This window comes from Amphiprion ocellaris, chromosome 20 (assembly GCF_022539595.1).
Source record: "Amphiprion ocellaris isolate individual 3 ecotype Okinawa chromosome 20, ASM2253959v1, whole genome shotgun sequence".
Classification (NCBI taxonomy): domain Eukaryota; kingdom Metazoa; phylum Chordata; class Actinopteri; family Pomacentridae; genus Amphiprion; species Amphiprion ocellaris.
The window spans coordinates 32,804,167-32,830,621 of record NC_072785.1 but is presented as its reverse complement, the minus strand read 5'-3'; the positions used below and the strand labels follow the sequence as shown (position 1 = coordinate 32,830,621).

General features: G+C 40.3%; 1 protein-coding gene across 1 annotated transcript in view; it reads right to left on the bottom strand.

Annotated features, from left to right (window-relative positions):
- Positions 1-668: 668 nt before the first annotated feature.
- Positions 669-26,455, bottom strand: part of akap6 (A kinase (PRKA) anchor protein 6) — a 162,204-nt gene continuing 136,417 nt past the window's right edge. Inside the window, exons 9-14 of the mRNA XM_055005983.1 lie at positions 25,559-25,642; positions 25,326-25,469; positions 14,664-17,252; positions 9,873-10,679; positions 7,665-7,751; positions 669-4,035 (exon numbers count right to left, since the gene is read on the bottom strand). Coding sequence (XP_054861958.1) covers positions 3,991-4,035; positions 7,665-7,751; positions 9,873-10,679; positions 14,664-17,252; positions 25,326-25,469; positions 25,559-25,642 — 3,756 coding nt within the window. The 3' untranslated portion in view covers positions 669-3,990. The remainder of the gene's footprint in view (positions 4,036-7,664; positions 7,752-9,872; positions 10,680-14,663; positions 17,253-25,325; positions 25,470-25,558; positions 25,643-26,455) is intronic.

Below are 26,455 nucleotides of genomic sequence, written 5' to 3'. Positions count from 1 at the left end.
AGTGGTGTTATTTCCATAATCTCAGGTAACGTTCGCGGACAGCAGCAGTGATTTTAGGCTCGGTGGATGTTTTCCTCCTTTCAGAGAAGCTGCAGACGCATGTTTAAAAAGACAGGTTCATGTCTAATAGATGTTATCGTCTGCAATCAGAAGCCTCCTGTTCCACCAGCTGACCTCCTCCTGATGGAGGAAACATTACTTCAGGTGTTTATCCACTATCCAATCACCAGACAGGTCTGATTAAGGGCAGCAAATAAATGTTTGGAAGATGAAAACATGTTAATGCTTTTCCTGGCGATTGGGGCTCTGACACCTCAGCATCCAGAACTTTAACTAAACACCAGAGACCAGCGTTAACAAAGAGTTTAAATCATCTATCCTTCAGCAGCTCCATCTGAACAATCAGAGGAACTCATCTGTGAGCTACAAACTGCATCCTAACATTCAACTGATGAAAAAACGAGAGTTTGAGGCTGAACCTTAAACTAACCCTAACTCTTTAACCCTCACCCTTCTTCCACTCTGTTGTAAGCTGAGGACCTCCTGTATTTTCCACCTAATATTTACAGAATAATTCTGCTGTTTGTCTGTTTTCTCCATCACAGAGGTTAAAAACATGAAACACCAGATTTCCAGTCTAATCCAGACAAGAAGAAGCCATTCCTCTGTTTGTTTTTCCAGTAAATGAAGTTTATTCTTCAACAGTCAGCTTTACATCGCAGTAGCAGGAACCATGCAGTCAAGCTCTTTATGGCGACACGAACAGTAAAGATATTCCACATCACAGATCACAGAGAAACACAAACACCAAGCATCCCTCCAGCTCAATCTTTTACATATTTACACCAGCTCAGCTTCAGCTTTCACCCTCTCCTCCCATCCTTCAGGTCTTCTAGCTGGGAAAGCAGTGGTTGAATTGAAAAAGGTAGGAGGAGTAACAGTAGAGCAAGGCACACATTTATAGTTTAAAGATCTCACACCAACCCATACCTCCATTAACCTTCATCTCAGGAGTCTAGAAAGTAAAAAAAAATGAGCCAGTGGTGAACTTCATACAGCAGATTAATACAGTCAGCAAACCTTCATGTCTACACAACACCTCCTCAGTTTTGGTCGTGTTGCATAGATTAGATACCTTTAGTTGTTCTGCTTCATCTGACAGCAAACAGAAGAAAGATTCTCCTCCACAGCAGACAGGAGGAGAAGCAGCCATGTTCCTCTAACCAAGCTGAAGGCCACCAGACCTTCCAGACAGAACCGAGGGAACGTCAAGAAGATGCATTGGTTCATAAAATTCAGTTCAGCTGCACAAGATGAATTCAGAGGTGACGAGTTAGTGATGAAGGCAGCCTGAACGTGTGCTTCAAACATTAAATAACATCTACAGAGATCCACTAAACTCTCAGGTGTTTGTAAAGGCGGAACATTTGGAGTTAAACACCAAGAAGATGCTGTTTTGATCAGAACTTCCTCGAAATTTGGACTAAATCTGAACGAGGAACCTGGATTTGGAGGTTTTTGGGTAAATAGTTCGAACATCATCAAGTTTAAAGATTTGAAAACTGAAATTCAGAGTTGAGTTTGTTCCTCAACCAGCTGGAGTTAAAACAGATTTGTTTTGTGTCTCGTTGATCATTAAATCCATCTTCAGCTCATATCTGGAGTTTCTGACCTTCTGAAGAAGTGTTGAGGAATTACTTGACGACTATCTTGGATGATTTCCAGAACAGTAACAGCATCAGACATTAAAATAAAGACAATTATCTCCTTTGTTTTTAAATTCTGAGGACATTTTCGAAGTTTGGTGACGTTGGATTCCACAGTTTGACTGTAGAAATGAATAAGAGGTTTAAAGTCTACCAGCCTGAGGTGGAACTTTTAGTCTTCAGATCCTCAGAACTTCTTCAGTCCTGTTCAACCAGTTTAAGTCATCTGCAGGTCGATCAGTTGGCCGATAGAAAGAGAAAAGTTCTAGGATGAATCCACTATATCGAGGAACAAAACCTGTTTTCACCACTTTAACCCTGTCAGACGTATTTAATGTTTACTGGGGAACTAACCACCATCATGCTACAGGAATCATGTCATTTAAATTAATTAACTTCAGCTCTTAATTCTACTATAAATCCAGAATAATAAACCTGTTGGCTTCTCTGATCACAGTAAAGTTTATACAGAACAAGACCAGAAGTATTTGGACACCTTTCAGATGAACACCATATTAACTTTCTACATACTTTTGCCAGCTGATTGTAATGTACCATCAGTCATTTTATATTAACACTAACTTCCCTTTTACCGTCTTTTCTCTCCACAATGACAATGCATCTGTAAATCCTGACAAGGTGTCTTCGTATCAGCGAACACCGATTTCCTCTAACCTTTAAATCTAATCTTAACCCTAAAAACCCTACTAACCCTACAAACATTACTAACCCTAACCCTACTAACCTTCCTAACCCTACTAACCCTAATAACCCTACTAACCCTAACCCTACTAACCCGACTAACCCTAAACTAAACCTAACCCTCTTTGAACTAATGTTTGGTGACAGGGACATTCATCTCAATGCCGGTTTTCCAGACAAGGCATTTTCGGATCAGGAAACACTGACTTCCTCTAACTTTTACCACTAACCCTAGCCCAAACCCAACTAACCCTAACCCTTTAACTCTAACCCCAACTGTTCAATCTTTAACCCTAACACTCCAACCTTTAACCCTAACTCTAACCCTACTAACCCTAAACTCAACTTCCTTCAACCCTTAACCCTAATCCTCCAAACTTAAACCCTAACCCAACTAACCCTAACTCTTAAACCCTAACCCTACCAATCCTAACCCTCTATGGACTAATCTTCGGTTACAGTGGCATTGGTTTTCATGCCAGTTTGGTTCTGTAGCTCAGACTGAGTTCATGAGAAACAGCAGCAGGTTTAAACTCAGACGTCTTTTTACCTCCAGGACGTAACGGAGTGCTACTTGTGCTACGACGCTGCAGCAGCCTTTAGGTTTTCTACGGTCAGATTACAGGAAGTTCTAGAAACTCACGCAAAGATGGGAGGTGGAGGCAGAACGATACTGAGGTAGAAGATCACAGAAGAAACCAAGAAGGCTTTAAACAGATTGAAAGTAACCCAGCAGTGTTTAAGGTTCTCTGTGAAGCTAAACTGAGAATAACGGGACCAGCTGATGGAATAAAGGGACAAAAATCACCTCGTGCTGCTTTAATTACTGAGCAATAATGCATCCAACTGCCTGAGCTGCAGCTAGATGCCGTTTATCTGGATTTTGTGGTTTGTTCTGAGATATTTCTAGGATGAAAACTGTGAAGAAGCATCAGGAAACACTCAGACTGATGGCTGAAGAACAGTTCTTACTTCTGATTCTGGAGTTTTTGTCTATGCGTAGCCTCAGATTTATCTTTTATTTGGACTCAGAAGGATTTAGGAGTTGAAGAGGAACCAGATGACGTCTTTGTGAGACCAGTGTCTATCAAACACCAGAAAAGATCTCAAATAAGCCTCATGAGTTAATAATAAATAGTCTTGTTAATCCTATTCATTTAACCTGTTATAGACTGAACCAGAACGCATTAAAACAAGCTGGAAAAGTTTTTAAAAATGAAAAAAAAGTCTAGTTTTATGCAACAAATCCAACATGAATGTGACTAGTTGGTGAAATAAACAGTTTCTTCTGTCTTAATTCTAACAATCAGTGGATAATGTGGTCGGATATTAGTTCACTATGTTATTATAATTACTAAATAATCCTTCTTCTTCTCTTCTCCTTAAATCCTTCTGAACGTCCAGTTAGACAGCAGCTTCATAAACCATCACATCCAGCTGTAGCCTCTCCAAAGGATCTAATCCCAGCAGAGTCTCTGAAACCTCCAGTCCACAGATGTAAGGAGGAACCTGGAGGACCCTGAAGGAACCTGGAGGAGCCCAGAGAAAGATCAGCTCTGTGGGGAGGAGATGATGAAGATCCTTAGAGGTGGATCCTGGAGGCTCCTGAAGCCACCATGAAGGGTCTCTGAAGGAGGAAAAGAAGGAACCAGTTAGTTCTGATGGAAACTAGTCCAGGAGAGTCCAACTCATCTTAGTCCAGGTTCCACATCCGGTCCACTCTGATCTCCAGTGGACCGGACCAGTAAAACCACAGCATAATAACCTATAAAGAACCACAACTCCTTCAGCAACATTCAGCCTCAGTTTATCATTTCCACATTACAACTTCCAGATCACAGAGTGTCGACAAAGGAACACAACATTTAGTCATCTGGAACTGAACCAGAGAGGATTTACTGGAGGATCAAAACCACAAAAGTCAGACAAAATAAACCCAAAAGACTAAACAAAATATTATAAAGATGAGACACAAAATGACAAAAGTGAGAAACAAAATGAAACAAAATGAGACAAATGACATGAAACAGAACAATAAAGAGACAAAAAAGTTACAAAGGGACAAAAAATGGACAAAAACAAGACAATAATTTACATAAATGACACAAAAAGGACAAAGAAATGGACAAAAAAGGACACAAAACTAAAAAAAAATGAAAAAAACGAGACAAATTATTACACCAACAACACAAAAACAAGACACAAAACGGCAAAAGTGAGAAACAAAATGACAAAAAATGAGACAAACGACACAATTGAGACAAAAAGGAAACACAAAACGACAAAACCATGAGACAAATGACAAAAGACAGACAAAAAACAAGAAAAGCAAGACAAAAAATGACAAAAGCGAGTAACAAAACGATGAAAAAAGGAAAATGCAAAATCACAAAAACAACAAAACAACAAAAACAACAAAAATCTGGCAAAAGTCAGAAAAAAACCAAAAGATGACGAAATATGACAAAAATGAGACACGAAACGACAAAAGAACGATGAACAATCTAGTCTTTTACTTTATGATCAAAACAACTTGTCATGACCTAGAAATGATTTTAAATTTATAATTTTTCTAATTTACAATCTGCAGTTAATGTCTTCTCTGGAATTTTTACACTTTGAGGGCCGGATTGGACCCTCTGGAGGACCGCTTTTGGCCCACGGGCCTCATGTTGGACACCCCTGGTCTAGTAAACATTTTAAATCAGGTTCAGTGATACGAAGTGAAAAAACATAAATAACTCTCTGACTGTAGTGTAAGTTTATTGTCAGTAAAATGCTTCCAAATGGATGAAATCAGTCGATCAGTAGATTTAAAAATTTGTCATTTTACAGGATTCTTACATTTTATTTTACAATCTCTTCTGCATTTTTAAATACAAGTATGAACAAAATGACATCAGCAGACACCACCAGGTGTTATTACATGATCTAAACATAAAACCAGGTGTTATTACATGATTTAACCCTCGTGTCGTCCTGCGCGTCAAATTAACCCGTTTTAAAGTTGAAGCAAAGTTGAAAATGTGGGGGAAAAAAACATATTTTCACAGCGAAACTTCTGATGTCCACAGTTTCAACATTTTTGGGAAATCTTTGAACATTTTTTGGTGGAAAAAAAGTGTTTAAAAAATGTTTCTTAAGAACATTCACAAAACAATCAACCAAAATCCAGTGAAAATTGCTGGATTTTGCTTGATTTTTATGTGAATGTTCTTAAAGAAAATATTAGAAGTTTTACTGATATACATGGAATCACTTTAGATATTTTTAGGATTTTTTCGAAGATTTTTACTCATTTTTTGAAAATATTTACAAGAATTTTCTTGTCACATTTGGGGGATTTTTTTGAAATAAAACTTTTAAGGGAAATTTTTAAGGAATTATTGGAATTTTTTCCTGAAGGTTTTGCAGATTTTCAGAAATCTGGGGATTTTTTTTCCTGGATTTTTGGATTTTTTTCGGACAATATTTTTTGGTGCCTGTAAATGAAGACAACAGGAGGGTTAAGGAGGTTTTTGTTTCCTCCTCTGGCTGCTGTTCTGTTAGTTTTACAGCTCTGTTGATGTTTGAGGTAAAAGCAGAACATTGTGGGTAACTTGCTGTCGTATTTAGGTGACGTGTTTCATTCCTAGATTTATATTCTGCTCCAGATTCTGCTGCTGATGTTTGTTTTCTGTGTTTTCTGTGAAACTTGGAGAACGAGGAGCTGCAGCCTGATCTGAGTCTCCAGAGTGGAGCTGCAGACCTTCTTCTGTCTGGGTCACACAGCGCATCATCAGCCGCAGCACCATTGCTTTAATTGCACCTGTGTGTGTGTGTGTGTGTGTGTGTGTGTGTGTGTGTGTGTGTGTGTGTGTGTGTGTGTGTGTGTGCGCGTGTGTGTGTGTGTGTGTGTGTGTGTGCGTGAACAGGTGGGATGGACCGGGCCTCGCCGTCGGGTCAGGACCAGCTGTACGCATCACTGACATGATGTGTGTGTCCTCTGTCGCTGCTCTACGTGTGTGTGTGTGTGTGTGCGTGTGTGTGTGTGTGTGTGTGTGTGTGTGTGTGTGTGTGTGTGTGTGTGTGTGTGTGTGTGTGTGTGTGTGTGTGTGTGTGTCTAACCTGCAGCTGTTGGGCTGTCAGAGCTTCTACCTGGACTCACCTGCTCTGCCCCCGGGGTGTGTGTGCTGCTGCAGGTTTGTGTGTTTGAGGACGGGGGCAGGAGGGTTTGTTTCGCCCTGGAGGCAGCCATAGGGCCACACACACCAAAACACACACCAAAACACACACTATAACACACTAACACACACACACTAAAACACACACTGTAACACACTAACACACACTATAACACACACACTATAACACACACTATAACACACTACAACACACTAACACTAAAACACACTACAACACACTAACACACACACACTAAAACACACACTAAAACACACACTATAACACACACTAAAACACACACTAAAACACACACTATAACACACACTATAACACACTAAAACACACACTAAAACACACACTATAACACACACTATAACACACTAAAACACACACTATAACACACACTATAACACACTGAAACACACACTGTGTGATTGTGTCAGTGATGTTCTTTGTTCGTATTCTGCAGCTTCCTGCTTTGGTTTGATTTTAAAAATATAAAATATGATGAGAAACACAATAACAGAATCCTGCAGCTCACTTAACTGATAACACACTAAAAATAGACTAAATTATTCTAAATAATTATTATTATGAATATATATAAACTATCCGAGTCCTGCAGCTCCACCTGGACTGCAGTCAGACATCCACTTCAGCTACATTAAATGATGGATCTAATCCAGTGTGTGTCTGTCTGTTGTACAATACGGTTCCTCCAGACAGTAACGTCTACTGCAGCACCTGATCTATGTGGGTTTCTTTGGTTTTTGTTATTTTGTTTCTTGTTTGTGTTGTTTTATGTCTCATTTTTGGAATTTTGTCTCACTTTTTTCCCATTTTGTATCTCACTTTTGGAATTTTGTCTCCTTTATGTGGCATTTTGTGTCTCATTTGTCTTGTTGTGTCTCTCACTTTTGTCATTTCTGTAATTTGTGTTGTTTCGTTTCTTATTTATGTCGTATTGCATCCTGATGTAGTCTTTTTGTGGGTTGTTTTCTGTGACTTTTTTTTATCAGTTTGTGTCATTTTGTGTCTCTCAGAGACAATTTTTTTGTGTAATTTTGGATACTTTTTATTGTGTTGACTCACCCTGACGGTCCTGGAGGTGGGCGGTCTCACCAAGGCTTGGCTCCGCCCCTGTGATGATCTGGAGATGTGATTGACAGCTGAGTTCACCTGAGAAAGAGAAAAGGGTGAACAGAAACAAGAAAGATGTGAAACGGCTGCAGACGTCGTTAACATCCAGTTTATTCTGTTTGATTCTCTGAATTTAAATCTGTTCCTCCTGGTGCTCCTCCTTTAGTTCATCCTGCTGCTCCTCCTATAGTTTCTCCTGCTGCTCCTCCTTTAGTTCATCCTGCTGCTACTCCTATAGTTTCTCCTGCTGCTCCTCCTATAGTTTCTCCTGCTGCTCCTCCTATAGTTTCTCCTGCTGCTACTCCTATAGTTTCTCCTGCTGCTCCTCCTATAGTTTCTCCTGCTGCTCCTCCTATAGTTTCTCCTGCTGCTCCTCCTTTAGTTCATCCTGCTGCTCCTCCTATAGTTTCTCCTGCTGCTCCTCCTTTAGTTCATCCTGCTGCTCCTCCTATAGTTCATCCTGCTGCTCCTCCTATAGTTTCTCCTGCTGCTCCTCCTTTAGTTCATCCTGCTGCTCCTCCTATAGTTTCTCCTGCTGCTCCTCCTTTAGTTCATCCTGCTACTCCTATAGTTTCTCCTGCTGCTCCTCCTATAGTTTCTCCTGCTTCTCCTCCTTTAGTTCATCCTGCTGCTACTCCTATAGTTTCTCCTGCTGCTCCTCCTATAGTTTCTCCTGCTGCTCCTCCTTTAGTTTCTCCTGCTGCTCCTCCTTTAGTTCATCCTGCTGCTCCTCCTATAGTTTCTCCTGCTGCTACTCCTATAGTTTCTCCTGCTGCTCCTCCTATAGTTTCTCCTGCTTCTCCTCCTTTAGTTCATCCTGCTGCTACTCCTATAGTTTCTCCTGCTGCTCCTCCTATAGTTTCTCCTGCTGCTCCTCCTATAGTTTCTCCTGCTGCTCCTCCTATAGTTTCTCCTGCTGCTCCTCCTTTAGTTCATCCTGTTGCTCCTCCTATAGTTTCTCCTGCTGCTCCTCCTATAGTTTCTCCTGCTGCTCCTCCTTTAGTTCATCCTGCTGCTCCTCCTATAGTTTCTCCTGCTGCTCCTCCTTTAGTTTCTCCTGCTGCTCCTCCTATAGTTTCTCCTGCTGCTCCTCCTATAGTTTCTCCTGCTGCTCCTCCTTTAGTTCATCCTGCTGCTCCTCCTATAGTTTCTCCTGCTGCTCCTCCTATAGTTTCTCCTGCTGCTCCTCCTTTAGTTCATCCTGCTGCTCCTCCTATAGTTTCTCCTGCTGCTCCTCCTTTAGTTCATCCTGCTGCTCCTCCTATAGTTTCTCCTGCTGCTCCTCCTTTAGTTCATCCTGCTGCTCCTCCTATAGTTTCTCCTGCTGCTCCTCCTATAGTTTCTCCTGCTGCTCCTCCTTTAGTTCATCCTGCTGCTCCTCCTATAGTTTCTCCTGCTGCTCCTCCTATAGTTTCTCCTGCTGCTCCTCCTATAGTTTCTCCTGCTGCTACTCCTATAGTTTCTCCTGCTGCTCCTCCTTTAGTTCATCCTGCTGCTCCTCCTATAGTTTCTCCTGCTGCTCCTCCTTTAGTTCATCCTGCTGCTCCTCCTATAGTTTCTCCTGCTGCTCCTCCTATAGTTTCTCCTGCTGCTCCTCCTTTAGTTCATCCTGCTGCTCCTCCTATAGTTTCTCCTGCTGCTCCTCCTTTAGTTCATCCTGCTGCTCCTCCATTAGTTTGTCCTGCAGCTCCAGTGTTTCTGGTGTTTCTGAAGAGTGTGTTTGTGCAGTAAATAAACAGAGACGCTGAAGCTGCTTTGGGCTCATTTACATGAAGAAATAGAAAAGTTACAGAAAGTCGCTAATTCAGCGATGAAGGAAGAGAAGCTCTCAGCTGATGAATCCTAATGAAACATGACTGGTAGATAGGTTTTATGCTGATGGACCTCCTCCTGGAAACTGAGGAGTCTGCAGAACCTCCTCTACACCTGGAGGAGGAAGAGGAGGAATAAGAGGAGGAGGAGGAGGAGAAATCATAACTGAAGGAGAAGCCACAGAAGGAGTGTTTCCATTCTCCTCCTGCTATCAGCATTTATCTGCCTCTGAAATGGAAATGAGGCTCATTACATTCATCCAGCGCGGCCTGGGCTGGGACTAATACCTGGAGCAGAGAGGAACGTATCTGTATAATGTCCTGAGATAGCGGCGGCTAATACACTCACCTGGCCGGCGTCCTGCAGCAGGAGGCTCCGCCCCTTCCTGCCCCGCTGCCCCTCCTCCCTATCGCCTCCCATCGGTCGGCGCTTCATTTGGGGATTAGTCCCGGCGGGCGGCTCTTTGGGGGGATTTGTGGCGGCGCTGCGGACTCTTATCTGGGTCATTACGGCGGCGTTATTGGATTGGAGCGGAGGAGTATCTGCTGAACGGCGGGCTGCAGAGGAGTCTATCGCCCCGACACGAGCCCAGGGATTAAGATAAGGAGCCGGGTTCCCGCTCTGCTGCCTGCCGACAGCCACAGGAGGTTCTGATCTGAGGCCCTCAGGCTCCTCTGAGGCCTCTGAAGCCTGGAAGTCCTCCTGGCTGGAGTCCCGATGGACGGTCAGGTAGCCCAGAGCCTCTCCTCTCTCAGATAGGTTGTATCCAGGACCTGGGCCGGGATCAGAACCATCCCTCCGGAGGCGGCAGGCCTCCTTGGTCAGCACCATGCTGTAGCAGAGCGGTGGGCCCAGGTAGACCTCCTCGGTGCAGGCCGGGAACAGCGTCTCCTCGTCCCGGATGTCCGGACTGGGGGGCAGAGATGGAACCGGACTGGTCTGGTCCAGGTCCAGAACGGCGGTCCTAGAATCCCCCGTCAGGTCCGGACTGGGGCTGTGGACGGAGGACGGGAGGCTGTACGGCGCCGGAGTGGAACTCTTCTCCTCAGAACATTGGATGACCTCTCCACAGTCGCTGTCATGGGAGGACAGGGACAGGTAGGAGTAGAAGTCACCTTTACGCAGATGGAGCGGCCGGTGGGCGTGTTCCAGGACCTGCAGGAGACAGCAAGTAGAACCCCGATTAGTTCTGGACATCTGGATAGACCATCTGGAGGTGTGAGACAGGAAGTAGAAACTAGTTTAGGCCTAGTTCAGTTCTGGAGGTCTAGAAGAACCCTCTGGAGGGTTAAAGAAATTTTGTCTTTTCAAAACTCCTCAGTGACTCCATTCATCATTAAAGAGTTTAGAAAGAGACAGAATCATCAGATGTCTGAATCTCCAACAGTCCTTGAACTCATCACAGATGTCAACGATTCACCAAATCTGAGGCTGAACTTCTGATATTTGCTCTTTACTAACGTCTCATTTAAAGATTAAAAAAACAATAAAATACACCTTGAAGAAGACAAGAAAACATCTGACACGATCTGACTAAAACACTAAACGTAGATTCATCCGCCGCTGAAAATAGTCCCTGAAGGTTCTGTTTCCTCCGACCGTCTGAAAGCTTGTCTCTTTTCAGTTTCTTAATTGAATTATTTCTGCTGTTTTTATCACTTAAATGCACAAATTAAATCCTAAAATCTGAATATTTCAGTAAAATCACTTCATTCTCTGTTCATTTAACAAACTGTCAAAAACAAACATTTGCACCAGATTCAGTTTAAAACCTAAAAATTCTAAACTTCTCAGCACCAGTTGGAATCTCTGACTTGAAGTTAACTAATTCAACCTGAACCTGAACACAGAAACAGAATAAAAATGGAGAAATCATCCAACACCGTTCAGCTAAAACACTAAACATAGATTCATCCGCTGCTGAAAATAGTCCCTGAAGGTTCTGTTTCCTCCAAATGTCTGAAAGTTTGGCTCTTTTCAGTTTATTCATTAATTGAATTATTTCTGCTCTTTTCATCCCTTAAATACACAAATTAAATGTTAACATCTGAATTTTTCAGTAAAATGTCTCCTTTAACAAACATTTGCAGCAGATTAAACTGAAAAACTAAAAATTCTGAACCTCTCAGCATCAGTTGGAATCTCTGACATGAAGTTACTTAATCCAACTTGAACCTGCTGTAAATGTTGTTGTTATTAAAGGGGACATTTTACTGAAATATTGATTTTAAGCTTTAGTTTGTGTATTTAAGGGACAAAAACTGCAGAAATAATTTAATAAATTGAAAAGAGCCAGACTTTCAGTCAGTTGGAGGAAACAGAATCTTCTGGGGCGATTTTCACGTTGGACGTTTTTATCGTGTTGGACGTTTTTCATCATGTTGGACGTTTTTTGTCATGTTGGACGTTTTTTGTCATGTTGGACGTTTTTCATCATGTTGGACGTTTTTTGTCATGTTGGACGTTTTTCGTCATTATGGACGTTTTTCATCATGTTGGACGTTTTTTGTCATGTTGGACATTTTTTGTCATGGATGTTTTTTGTCATGTTGGACGTTTTTCATCATGTTGGATGTTTTTTGTCATGTTGGATGTTTTTTGTCATGTTGGACGTTTTTTGTCGCATTTGGACTTTTTTGTCATTTTGGACATTTTTTATCATGTTGGATGTTTTTTGTCGTGTTGGACGTTTTTTGTAATGTTGGACGTTTTTCATCATGTTGGATGTTTTTTGTCATGTTGGACGTTTTTTGGTCATGTTGGACTTTTTTGTCGCATTTGGACTTTTTTTTGTCATTTTGGACATTTTTTATCATGTTGGATGTTTTTTGTCGTCTTGGACGTTTTTTGTCATGTTGGACGTTTTTCATCATGTTGGATGTTTTTTGTCATGTTGGATGTTTTTTGGTCATGTTGGACGTTTTTTGTCGCATTTGGACTTTTTTTGTCATTTTGGACATTTTTTATCATGTTGGATGTTTTTTGTTGTGTTGGCTATTTTTATCGTGTTGGACGTTTTTTATCGTGTTGGACGTTTTTTGTCGTGTTGGACGTTTTTTGTCATGTTGGACGTTTTTTGTCGCATTTGGACTTTTTTTGTCATTATGGACATTTTTTATCATGTTGGATGTTTTTTGTCGTGTTGGACGTTTTTTGTAATGTTGGACGTTTTTCATCATGTTGGATGTTTTTTGTCATGTTGGACGTTTTTTGGTCATGTTGGACTTTTTTGTCGCATTTGGACTTTTTTTGTCATTTTGGACATTTTTTATCATGTTGGATGTTTTTTGTCGTCTTGGACGTTTTTTGTCATGTTGGACGTTTTTCATCATGTTGGATGTTTTTTGTCATGTTGGATGTTTTTTGGTCATGTTGGACGTTTTTTGTCGCATTTGGACTTTTTTGTCATTTTGGACATTTTTTATCATGTTGGATGTTTTTTGTCATGTTGGACGTTTTTTGGTCATGTTGGACGTTTTTTGTCGCATTTGGACTCTTTTTGTCATTTTGGACATTTTTTATCATGTTGGATGTTTTTTGTCATGTTGGCTATTTTTATCGTGTTGGACGTTTTTTATCGTGTTGGACGTTTTTTGTCGTGTTGGACGTTTTTTGTCATGTTGGACGTTTTTTGTCGCATTTGGACTTTTTTTGTCATTTTGGACATTTTTTATCATGTTGGATGTTTTTTGTCATGTTGGATGTTTTTTGGTCATGTTGGACGTTTTTTGTCGCATTTGGACTTTTTTTGTCATTTTGGACATTTTTTATCATGTTGGATGTTTTTTGTCATGTTGGCTATTTTTATCGTGTTGGACGTTTTTTATCGTGTTGGACGTTTTTTGTCGTGTTGGACGTTTTTTGTCAGGTTGGAGGTTTTTTATCCTGTTGGATGTTTTTTATCATGTTGGACGTTTTTTGCCGTGTTGGACGTTTTTCATCATGTTGGACGTTTGTTGTCATATTGTGGACGTTTTTTGTCGTGTTGGACGTTTTTTATCGTGTTGGACATTTTTTGTCGTGTTGGACGTTTTTTGTCATGTTGGACGTTTGAGCCAGACTTTCAGACAGTCGGAGGAAACAGAATCTTCAGGGACTATTTTCAGCGGCGGATGAATCTACGTTTAGTGTTTTAGTCAGATCAGTGTGTGTTTTAAGCAGATGGTGTCGGATGTTTTCTCTTATTTTTAATCTGTTTCTGTGTCCAGGTTGAATTCATTAACTTCATGTTCCAACAGTCACACCACAGATCCTCCTGCAGCTCCACAGGTTCCAATAATCCCCAACAAATGAGAGTTTTTATTTTAAATGAATTTTCAGAGCCGCCTTCAACACTCTGAGGTCCAGAACCAGCCACTAGCTGGAGAAACATCTGAATAGAAGCTTTTTAAAACATTCTCCTTCTTAAATTTCTGAATCTTTGTGTTTTATCAGGACTCAACCGTTAATTTTCTCTAAACTGTAAATAACCGTGACTCCGTTTATTCCTGATATTCTGTTTTATGCATTATTTATAATTTAGCATCAAAGCATCAAATCCTGATTTACATATTAATATTTTACACTTTCAACAAAGTTTTCTGCCTGATTTCTTTTGAGAAATGAACTGATTAGCTTTGAGAAGATGATTCCATCCTAGAAGTTCTGATCTGTGAGGCGGTTTATTGAATTACTGCGACCCACTGAACTCATTACAACTTTCAGATGAATTCGTCCTCCAAATGTACAGAAGATAAAAGCTGAAAACAGACTTTAATGTCATTAATGATTAGAATATTTCACTTATTTGTCGTATTTGGTGGTTTGTTTGGAGGCACAGAGGAACAAACAATCATTTTATTGTTATTTTCTCATCAAGTTTCATGTTTTCAGCTCCTCATCTGGAATTTTTTATCTATTTTGGAGTATTTCTACTCTACCTTGTTGGAGTTTTTTAATCTATTTTAGAGTATTTCTACTCTACCTTGTTGGAGTTTTTTAATCTATTTTAGAGTATTTCTACTCTACCTTGTTGGAGTTTTTTAATCTATTTTAGAGTATTTCTACTCTACCTTGTTGGAGTTTTAAAATCTATTTTAGAGTATTTCTACTCTACCTTGTTGGAGTTTTTTAATATATTTCGGAGTATTTCTACTCTACCTTGTCTTTGATCTGAGCCAGCGACGCCGGACTCGGTTCCTTGACATTCTGGTTGGGTTCTTCAGTCTGGTTCTCTTTGCTCTTCAGGGCCACCGAGGTCATGTCGATGATCTCCATCACGAAACCGTGGACATCCTCCTTGCTGCCGCGAGGCCTGGAGGAGGAGCAGCAGGAGGTCTGAGGATGGAGACACCTCCTGGGCTTGGGAGACGAGTCTTTGTCTCTGACCTGCCGCTTCGTCTCCTCCGTCACCAAGGAGGAGAATTTGAACTTCTCCTGGATGGTGATGGCCTTCCTTGCTGCAGACGTCCTGCTGGTGGACCTGCAGTCGTCCACCGGAGACAGCGACGGAGGCGACGGCTGGGCGGAGCTGTGACACGGCAGCTCCCCCCTCAGCTGTCCGACCAATGAGGAGCCTCGGTTCGAGGCGAAGGGGCGGAGCTCGCAGTCCGACTCCGGTTTCCCCACCAGGTGGATGTCTCTGGCGTAGACGAAGGCCTCCCTCAGAGGTTCTCCTTTCTTGGTGAAGACGCTGGCCTCCTCCCTCAGCAGCTCGTCCTCGTCCTTCCCCTTCAGGCAGCTCTGCTCCACGTTCCCGTTCTCCACGTCGTCCACAAACTGGCTGATGTAGCTCCTGGTGGCGTTCCTTCGGTTCTCCTCCTCCGTCTCCCTCTGCTCTCTCCTAGTGTCCTTCAGCTTGGAGGACAGGGAGCAGCGCTGCTCGTTGCTCTGGGAGGAGGAGGAGCAGATCAGGCTGGTTCCACACTGCAGCTCGTCTCTGAGTCCGGCTTCGGTTCTGGAGGAGGAGGAGGAGGTGCGAGGAGGTCTGATCCAGCTCTGCAGCTCCCTCTTCATGTACTCAAAGCCGAGCACGTAGGATCCCTCCATGTCTTCCTCTTCCTCGTCGTCTTCGTCCTCATTGGCTGAAGACGCCATGCTGAGTCGCTCCTCCTCCTCGTCCTCCTCGTCCCGGACACCCAGCTCCTCCTCGGTGAGCGTGAGCGTGGAGGAGGACAAGAGGTCGCTGTCGTCCTCGTCCTCGTCGGTGCAGGCGGAGACGTTCACCACCATGCTCAGACTTGCCGCGTCCGCCTCGTCGGCGCCTCCTCTGTTACCGTGGCAACACTTCCTGTAGGAGTTGCTGTTGGGAGTCGCCGGGTCAAGGAGGAGCCGGTGCCGGTCCTCAGAGCCCAGAGACGAGTCCTCGGTGCTGCTCAGCTCCGTCAGAGACGCCGTGGCCGAGCTCTCGTTGATCAGCGACGGCGGTCCTCTCCTGGACGGAGCTCCGGACAGAAGACCATGATGACCGCCGAGAGACGGAGACACAGTAAGTTGACTCCTCTGAGGGGAGGTGCTGCGGAGTGTCATGTCAGAAACGCTGCGGGTCATCTTTGCCTCCAGAGGACTCTGGATGTTCTCCAGACGCTTCAGGAGATCCAGAGTTCTCCTGCTCAGCTCCCCAGAGGAAGGTTCTCCTGGGACAGCGTCATGGTTCTTCTCCTTCTCTGGTTCTCCTCCAGCATCTCCTCCTCTCTGTTCCCCCAGACCTCCCGTCTCCCCGTTGGCGTTACGACTCGGCAGCAGGCAGCTCTCCAGGGAGGCGCTTCGCTGCAGAGGGTCTTTGGACGGGAATAACTCGACTCCAAGGGCCAGAAGGGACTCCAGGGAGGAGCTCTGGGACAGAGCAGGAGAGGAGGCCCGGCGGCTCCCAGCAGGAGGCGTCTCCAGACCTGGACACTGACTCAACCCGTCCACGTGTCTGCAGGACTCCACGTTGACTCCTCCCCACTCGAAGTCCGAGTCTGAGTCGGCAGGAGTCAGGATTCCTCGTCCGTTGATGAGGATCTCCACAGCTTCTCCTCCTCTCCTGGTCTTCCTCCTCTTCTCCTCCTCTCTGGTTCTCTTGGTTTCTCCTGTCAGCTCCTCCCTCCTCCATCCTTTCTCCTTCTTCTGGCCTTCAGTCCTGTGGATGTTCAGGACATGTTCGTCCTCCGTGGTGGCCGTGGTCTCGGTGTCTCCAGTGTCGCTGACGATCCCACTCTCACACTCGGACCTCCGGCTGGTCGACCGGCCACTTCCTCTTCCTCCTTCGCTCTCCTCAGTCCGATCTCCTCCTCGACCTCCCAGCAGGTCTGGAAGAGACTCGATGGAGGAGAAGGATGAGTCTTTGCTGAGGCTCTTCAGCAGGAGCTTCCGTTTGGATGTGGTTCTGTTCAGGGAGATCTGAGGAAAGTGAGGCTGGCGGTAGAGCTCCACCTGGTGGAGGCTGAAGACCTGGTAGATGTTGTTGTTCTGGGGGACGGTTCTGGAGGTTCTGGACTCCATCTCTGGATGCTGATTGGCCGGATCCTCGGTTCTGACCTCAGCGGGTTGGTTCCTGTTGGTCGGAGCACCGTCTGAAGGCAGGTCTGGTTCTGAGGGAAGGTTCTGCATCAGGTCGGGTTCTTCTGGTGGCTCTGATTCTGTGATGGTCATGTCGGTGTCGTCCCACTCCCAGGAGTCCTCTGGAGCTGGAGCCACCGGACCGTTGGAGATGGGGCTGATCTGATGGAGGTTCACCAAACCCGGCTCCAGGAAGCTCCCAGGAACCTGCAGACGGAAGAAACAGGAACGTTTGGAACGGTTCTGAGGAGATCAAAGAAAAACACGAACTTGGACATCCAAAGTCTAAATGTTGAAGAACCCTGAAGCTCTTTTCTTTCTCTGGTTATCTTCTGTTCTTTAATGGAAAATTCAACAAGAGAATCCTAAAATCAGGAGAACAACAGAGGAACCGGATCACAGCTGGAGCAGAGGACAGACGGAACGTTGCTGTCAAGATGTTCTGGGTTCCAATATTTGATGTAAATTAATGTTTACAAGATAAAAATCCAAATTTTAGGGCTCATTCTGGACACATCTGGTCATTTTAAACTAGTGTTCAGTCATTTTTGATGATTTTGAAGTCCTTTTGGAAGAATTTTTGTAATTCCAGACAAGTTTCAGTCATTTAGAGTTTTTTTTGTCATTTTTAAACCAATTTTGGACAAATTTTGTCATTTTAATCTGGTTTTGAGTCATTTTAGACAAGTTTCAGTCATTTAAGACACATTTTTATGATTTTAAACAGCCGTTAAGTGATTCTGGACTAAATCTGGAGAAAGTTTTGAGACATTTTGCTCAGCAAAGTTTGAATATTTTAGGTCATTTTTGGTCATTTTAAGCAAATTTTGGACAAATTTGTCATTTTAAACTGATTTTGAGTCATTTCAGACAATGTTTTCGTCATTTCAAGCAGATATTTAGTTTTTTGACGAACTTCTGTCATTTTAAGCAACTTTCACTTCATTTAAGACACATTTTTATGATTATCAACAAACGTTGAGTGATTTTGGTCTATTGTTGGAGAAAGTTTTGAGTCATTTTGCTCAATATTTTGAGTTTTTAAGAAAAGTTTGAGTCATTTTAAATATATTTTGTATCATTCTAGCTGAAGAAGTGAGTTGAAACCAGACAGAACCTGGACTAAATGCTGTTTTCACGGCTGAATGTGAGACTTGGTTCTAAACTCCAGCTTCAGACATCGTTTATTGAGTCTGACATCCATCAACTGGAGGAAATCTTTCCTGATGAATAGATGAAACGATCCTCTCATCTGTTGTTCTTCCTTCCAGACAATTAAACTGTGAGTCTTTTAATGCCGTTTCCTCCGAGTTAAACTCCTGTCCTGTGATGGCTGGAAACCAGAGGAATCTTCCCGGCACACAGCTATTCCTCATAAATCTCAACACAAATGATTCCTCTGTGGAACAAAGTGATGAATAATTCAGAGAGACTTGTGAGAGAAGAGCAGCAGCTGAAAAGCCCAAAGTAAATACGTAATCAGAAGCCGTCTGAAAATATGCTTAGACACAGGAATTCTGCTTCCACAGACATAATTATACAAATTGCTTGGCGTCTCGTTAACAAGAGAGGGGGTGATTCATATTAGCCATTCATAGCCTATTAATCTAATAAACTGGCTGTGTGTGTGTGTGTGTGTGTGTGTGTGTGTGTGTGTGTGTTTCTACTAGATGTGTGTTTATTCCCTGCTGCTGATAAGGACAGAGCTTTAAAAACACTCTGAGCTCCGAGTGGAGAGGCCATCAATCAGAATAATCCAATCAAATCCTCCGTTTGATGACCTGTGAAAACCTTCTGCACAATCCAGACCAGAATTCACCTTTTTTCTATCATTTCACAAGAGTTTATTAGCGTTTTTGTTTTTTTTTTTTTTTTTTGTAATTCCAGACAAATTTTGCGTCATTTTAGTTTTTGTTTTTTTTTTTTTTTTTTTTGGGTTTTCTCTAATTTTAAGCAGATTTGGGATACATCTTTCCATTTTAAACTGGTTTTTAGTCATTTCGAACTGGTTTCCAGTCATTTCAAACTAGTTTTCAGACATTTTAAACTGGTTTCAGACATTTTAAACTAGTTTTCAGACATTTTAAACTGGTTTTTAGTCATTTAAACTGGTTTTCAGTCATTTAAACTAGTTTTCAGACATTTTAAACTGGTTTTCAGACATTTTAAACAGGTTTTTAGTCATTTAAACTGGTTTTCAGACATTTTAAACTGGTTTTCAGTTTTTTAAACTAGTTTTCAGACATTTTAAACTGGTTTTCAGTCATTTTAAACTGGTTTTTAGTCATTTAAACTAGTTTTCAGACATGTTAAACTGGTTTTCAGTCATTTTAAACTAGTTTTCAGACATTTTAAACTGGTATTCAGACATTTTAAACTAGTTTTCAGACATTTTAAACTGGTTTTCAGTCATTTAAACTAGTTTTCAGACATTTTAAACTGGTTTTCAGACATTTTAAACTGGTTTTTAGTCATTTAAACTGGTTTCCAGTCATTTCAAACTGGTTTTCAGACATTTTAAACTAGTTTTCAGGCATTTTAAACTGGTTTTCAGACATTTTAAACTAGTTTTCAGACATTTTAAACTGGTTTTCAGTCATTTAAACTAGTTTTCAGACATTTTAAACTGGTTTTCAGACATTTTAAACAGGTTTTTAGTCATTTAAACTGGTTTTCAGACATTTTAAACTGGTTTTCAGTCATTTAAACTAGTTTTCAGACATTTTAAACTGGTTTTCAGTCATTTTAAACTGGTTTTTAGTCATTTAAACTAGTTTTCAGACATGTTAAACTGGTTTTCAGTCATTTTAAACTAGTTTTCAGACATTTTAAACTGGTTTTCAGTCATTTAAACTGGTTTTCAGTCATTTTAACCTGGTTTTAAGTTTTTTAAACTAGTTTTCAGACATTTTAAACTGGTTTTCAGACATTTTAAACTAGTTTTCAAGCATTTTAAACTGGTTTTCAGTCATTTTAAACTGGTTTTTAGTCATTTAAACTAGTTTTCAGACATGTTAAACTGGTTTTCAGTCATTTTAAACTAGTTTTCAGACATTTTAAACTGGTTTTCAGTCATTTAAACTAGTTTTCAGACATTTTAAACTGGTTTTCAGACATTTTAAACTAGTTTTCAGGCATTTTAAACTGGTTTTCAGACATTTAAACTAGTTTTCAGACATTTTAAACTGGTTTTCAGTCATTTTAAACTGGTTTTTAGTCATTTAAACTAGTTTTCAGACATGTTAAACTGGTTTTCAGTCATTTTAAACTAGTTTTCAGACATTTTAAACTGGTTTTCAGTCATTTAAACTAGTTTTCAGACATTTTAAACTGGTTTTCAGACATTTTAAACTAGTTTTCAGGCATTTTAAACTGGTTTTCAGACATTTTAAACTGGTTTTCAGACATTTTAAACTGGTTTTTAGTCATTTAAACTAGTTTTCAGACATGTTAAACTGGTTTTCAGTCATTTTAAACTAGTTTTCAGACATTTTAAACTGGTATTCAGACATTTTAAACTAGTTTTCAGACATTTTAAACTGGTTTTCAGTCATTTAAACTAGTTTTCAGACATTTTAAACTGGTTTTCAGTCATTTAAACTAGTTTTCAGACATTTTAAACTGGTTTTCAGTCATTTTAAACTGGTTTTTAGTCATTTAAACTAGTTTTCAGACATGTTAAACTGGTTTTCAGTCATTTTAAACTAGTTTTCAGACATTTTAAACTGGTTTTCAGTCATTTAAACTAGTTTTCAGACATTTTAAACTGGTTTTCAGACATTTTAAACTAGTTTTCAGGCATTTTAAACTGGTTTTCAGACATTTTAAACTGGTTTTCAGACATTTTAAACTGGTTTTTAGTCATTTAAACTAGTTTTCAGACATTTTAAACTGGTTTTCAGTCATTTTAAACTAGTTTTCAGACATTTTAAACTGGTATTCAGACATTTTAAACTAGTTTTCAGACATTTTAAACTGGTTTTCAGTCATTTAAACTAGTTTTCAGACATTTTAAACTGGTTTTCAGTCATTTAAACTAGTTTTCAGACATTTTAAACTGGTTTTCAGTCATTTAAACTAGTTTTCAGACATTTTAAACTGGTTTTCAGTCATTTTAAACTGGTTTTTAGTCATTTAAACTAGTTTTCAGACATGTTAAACTGGTTTTCAGTCATTTTAAACTAGTTTTCAGACATTTTAAACTGGTTTTCAGTCATTTAAACTAGTTTTCAGACATTTTAAACTGGTTTTCAGACATTTTAAACTAGTTTTCAGGCATTTTAAACTGGTTTTCAGACATTTTAAACTGGTTTTCAGACATTTTAAACTGGTTTTTAGTCATTTAAACTAGTTTTCAGACATGTTAAACTGGTTTTCAGTCATTTTAAACTAGTTTTCAGACATTTTAAACTGGTATTCAGACATTTTAAACTAGTTTTCAGACATTTTAAGCTGGTTTTCAGTCATTTAAACTAGTTTTCAGACATTTTAAACTGGTTTTCAGTCATTTAAACTAGTTTTCAGACATTTTAAACTGGTTTTCAGACATTTTAAACTGGTTTTTAATCATTTAAACTGGTTTCCAGTCATTTCAAACTGGTTTTCAGACATTTTAAACTAGTTTTCAGACATTTTAAACTGGTTTCAGACATTTTAAACTGGTTTTCAGACATTTTAAACTGGTTTTCAGACATTTTAAACTGGTTTTTAGTCATTTAAACAGGTTTTTAGTCATTTAAACTGGTTTTCAGACATTTTAAACTGGTTTTCAGTCATTTAAACTAGTTTTCAGACATTTTAAACTGGTTTTCAGGCATTTTAAACTAGTTTTCAGGCATTTTAAACTGGTTTTCAGTCATTTAAACTAGTTTTCAGACATTTTAAACTGGTTTTCAGTCATTTAAACTAGTTTTCAGACATTTTAAACTGGTTTTCAGTCATTTAAACTAGTTTTCAGACATTTTAAACTGGTTTTCAGACATTTTAAACTAGTTTTCAGGCATTTTAAATTGGTTTTCAGACATTTTAAACTAGTTTTCAGACATTTTACACTGGTTTTCAGTCATTTAAACTAGTTTTCAGACATTTTAAACTGGTTTTCAGACATTTTAAACAGGTTTTTAGTCATTTAAACTGGTTTTCAGACATTTTAAACTGGTTTTCAGTCATTTAAACTAGTTTTCAGACATTTTAAACTGGTTTTCAGACATTTTAAACTGTTTTTTAGTCATTTAAACTGGTTTTCAGACATTTTAAACTGGTTTTTAGTCATTTAAACTAGTTTTCAGACATGTTAAACTGGTTTTCAGACATTTTAAACTGATTTTCAGTCATTTTAAGCTGTTTTTCAGGACCTACAGCCTCACCATCCCTCCCTGACATCAGAACCATCGACATGCTGCACATTTTTAAATCCCGTCTCAAACCCACCTGTTCAAACCATCCTACTCTCTCTGACTCCATTCCTCTTTCTTCTTCTGTTTTTTTTAAACTGCTAAATTTCCATCTTTTAAACTTTTTAATCTTTAAGTTTCATATTGTTAGTGTTTTAATTCTGTTTCCTCAGTACGGAGTCCTTGGGTATTCTGAAAGATGCCTGTAAAGGAAATGTATTATTATTATTATAATACTAGAAATAGTAATCTGTCTCTTGTCTTTGTTTACATTTTCACCAGAGTTTTGACTTATGGCGCAAATCGCCTTACATAGATCTATAGGAACAGAACTGTGCTGTAAGTGGAGGACCTCCTGTACCTATAAAAAGTGACCCTGAGATGATTAAACTCAGAGCTGTGGGAGTATAAATGTGTTTTCTTGTCAGTTTGTCTTCAGATTCAGTTAGAATTCAGGCGGTGGTTTTATTTCCATGAACAGATCCGGCTGCTGTGGAACTTTTTCCCATCAGCCCTGCTCTGACTGCTCCCATTTGTTAGCTTAGCATGGTGAAGGTCCAAGGAGAGGAGGTGATTATTCATGGAGCTGCTGCTGGTTGTCACCGCTCCCATCCACAACCACAAACCTCCAGATAAATCACCTCCACGCTCTGAATGAAAAGCTCCATATGTTGCTCATAACTCGGCTCTAAAACACGTTTCCTAATTGTGAAGGAAGCGTTTCTAAAATGTAATTTCCATATATGAGCTGAACGCTCAGGTAGCTCTGAGACGCCTGCAGCTTTAATTCACTCATTTACATGGAGTCAGAGAAAGAGGATTCACGAGTTCATCTGAACAACAGGGATCGCTTTCATTGTTTTATGGCTAATTTTTGTCATTTTGTGTCTCGTTTTTGTTGTTTTGTGTCTCATTTTTGTTATTTTATATCTAGTTTTCACTATTTTGTCTTGTTTTTGTCGTTTTCTGTCCCATTTTTGTCGTTTTGTGTCTCGTTTTTGTCATTATAACTACAGAATGATAGAGAGGTACAGTCAGACCATTCCACCTACAGAATGGTAGAGAGGTACAGTCAGAACATTCTACCTACAGAATGATAGAGAGGTACAGTCAGACCATTCTACCTACAGAATGATAGAGAGGTACAGTCAGACCATTCTACCTACAGAATGGTAGAGAGGTACAGTCAGACCATTCTACCTACAGAATGGTAGAGAGGTACAGTCAGACCATTCTACCTACAGAATGGTAGAGAGGTACAGTCAGACCATTCCACCTACAGAATGGTAGAGAGGTACAGTCAGACCATTCCACCTACAGAATGGTAGAGAGGTACAGTCAGACCATTCCACCTACAGAATGGTAGAGAGGTACAGTCAGACATTCTACCTACAGAATGGTAGAGAGGTACAGTCAGACCATTCTACCTACAGAATGGTAGAGAGGTACAGTCAGACCATTCTACCTACAGAATGGTAGAGAGGTACAGTCAGACCATTCCACCTACAGAATGATAGAGAGGTACAGTCAGACCATTCTACCTACAGAATGATAGAGAGGTACAGTCAGACCATTCCACCTACAGAATGGTAGAGAGGTACAGTCAGACCATTCCACCTACAGAATGATAGAGAGGTACAGTCAGACCATTCTACCTGCAGAATGGTCTGAATTTGCTAGACGTAGTTTTGTGTTAAAACCGTATTTTATATTTTACAGAACGTTTCCTCCCTCAGCAGCTCTGATCTCCTCCAGTTTCACTTCTTTACTCTGAACTCATCTTATTTCCTGTGTCTGGGTTTCTTCACTTTACATCCGAATGCATCCATAGAATCTAACCAGCTTCAGCTCCATCAGCTGATCAGAGCTCCTCTCTGTGTTCTGATCCTCCAGAACCTCCTCAGACCAGATGAACCTCCTCAGATCAGATGTTTGACCTCAGATCAGATGTTGAACCTTCTCAGATCAGACCAGATGTTTTATCTCCGTCACATGGTTTCTAATCAACTCGTCATCGTCTCAGCTTCACGCTGCTGAAAACACGCCTCTGATGGGAAACTGTCAGCGTTGAAAGCTCGTCTGGATGTTTGTGAGGAAACAGACTGATTATCATCCGTCTGTTCTGCAGCAGACGAAGGTTTAAACATTCAAACACTTTAAGTTTGACTTCAGTCAGGAAACGTGCTGAAGATCCCAGAGGGAGAATCCTGACAGATTCTCACTACTAATTAAACAGTCCATGAACAGAAAGAACCACTTTAGACGAAATTCTGTCATTTCAAGCAAACTTTGAATCATTTTTGGAAAAAAATTCTGTCATTTTAATCTGGTGTTACATAATTTTTGATAATTTTGAAGTAATTTTGGATGATTTTTTTTGTAATTCCAGATAAATTTCAGTCATTTTAGACATTTTCCAGTCTTTCAGTTATTTTTTTTTGCCCTAAAAGCAAATTTTGAGTAATTTTTGGATGAATTTCTGTCATTTTAAACAACTTTCACTTCATTTAAGACACTTTTTTATGATTTTAAACAAACGAGTGATTTTAGACTAATTTTGGAGAGAGTTTTGAGACATTTCACTCAATATTTTGACATTTTAAGCAAAAATGTCACAAAAAGAAGAACCAGACTGTTCCTGGACGTAAAGAAGAAGAACCAGACTGTTCTTGGACCTAAAACAGAACCAGACTGTTCCTGGACCTAAAACAGAACCAGACTGTTCCTGGGCCTAAAACAGAACCAGTTTGTTTGTTTGTCTCAGATCTGATTCCACAAACATCACATCTAGGTTCTGGTTTGTCAAACATCATGTCTGTATTCAGCTCTGGGACCGAGACGTTCTAATCTCAGCTCCATCTGTCTACTGTGGACCATCAGAACCGACCTGCTGTTGCCTCCTGAGCCGGTTCTGCCACTGCAGCGCCTGCATGATGATGGCCTCCCAGCGCCGCTCCAGGTTGATGGACAGCAGCTGGAGGTCCTCCCGGTGCTGCTCGGCCTCGGGGCCCGCCTCCGCCATCGGCCCTGTCTGCAGGAGACCAGGAGACACGTTAGAACCAAACCTTCTCCATCAGAGAGCAGAAGAACCCACACCATAAACATAAACGTGCTCCTCACCTGACTCTGCTGCAGCAGCTTCTGGCAGAGCTTCAAGACCGAGGAGATCCCTCGACGCCGGGCTCGGATCTCCGAACACAGAGACTGGAGGTCCACATGGAGGAGAGAAACCAGAAACCAGTTAGAGAGGAGCAGAAACCAGTTAGAGAGACCAGAATCCAGTTAGAGAGGAGCAGAAGATATCAGAAATAATAATAACATGCAGGTTTGAAACATTTCTGTTGTCATTTCAAGCAGATTTTAGACGAACCTTTAATCATTTTAATCTGGTTTTCAGACAATTTTTGTCATAAAACGTTGAGTAATTTCAGGGAAAAGTCACTTTAGACGGTATTTTGTCATTTCAAGCAAATTTTGAGTAAGTTTTGGATGAATTTCTGTCATTTTAAACAACTTTCACTTGATTAAAACACATTTTAATCTAGTTTTCAGTCATTTTTGATCATTTTGAAGTCAGTTTGGATGAATTTTTGCATTTTCCAGACAAATTTCAGTCATTTTAACAGTTTTTTTGGTCATTTCAAGCAAATTTTGAATCATTTTTGGATGAATTTCTGTCATTATGCTTTTAATCCTCCTGTTGTCTTCATTTATGGGCACCAAATAATGTTGTTCCCTTGTCTGAAAAAAATACAAAAATTCAGCAAAACAAATTCCCCAAATTTCTGAAAATTTGCAAAGCCTTCAGGAAGAAAACTCCAATAATTCCTTAATATTAATAATAATAATAATAATAATAATAATAATAATAATAATAAATTTTATTTATAAAGCGCTTTTCCAAAAACTCAAAGACGCTGTACATAAAATACAATAAGATAAAACAAAATTGTTAATTAAAATCAATAGATAGTAAAACAAGTTCAAGATAAAATACAGAATCACTTAAGGAAAGCA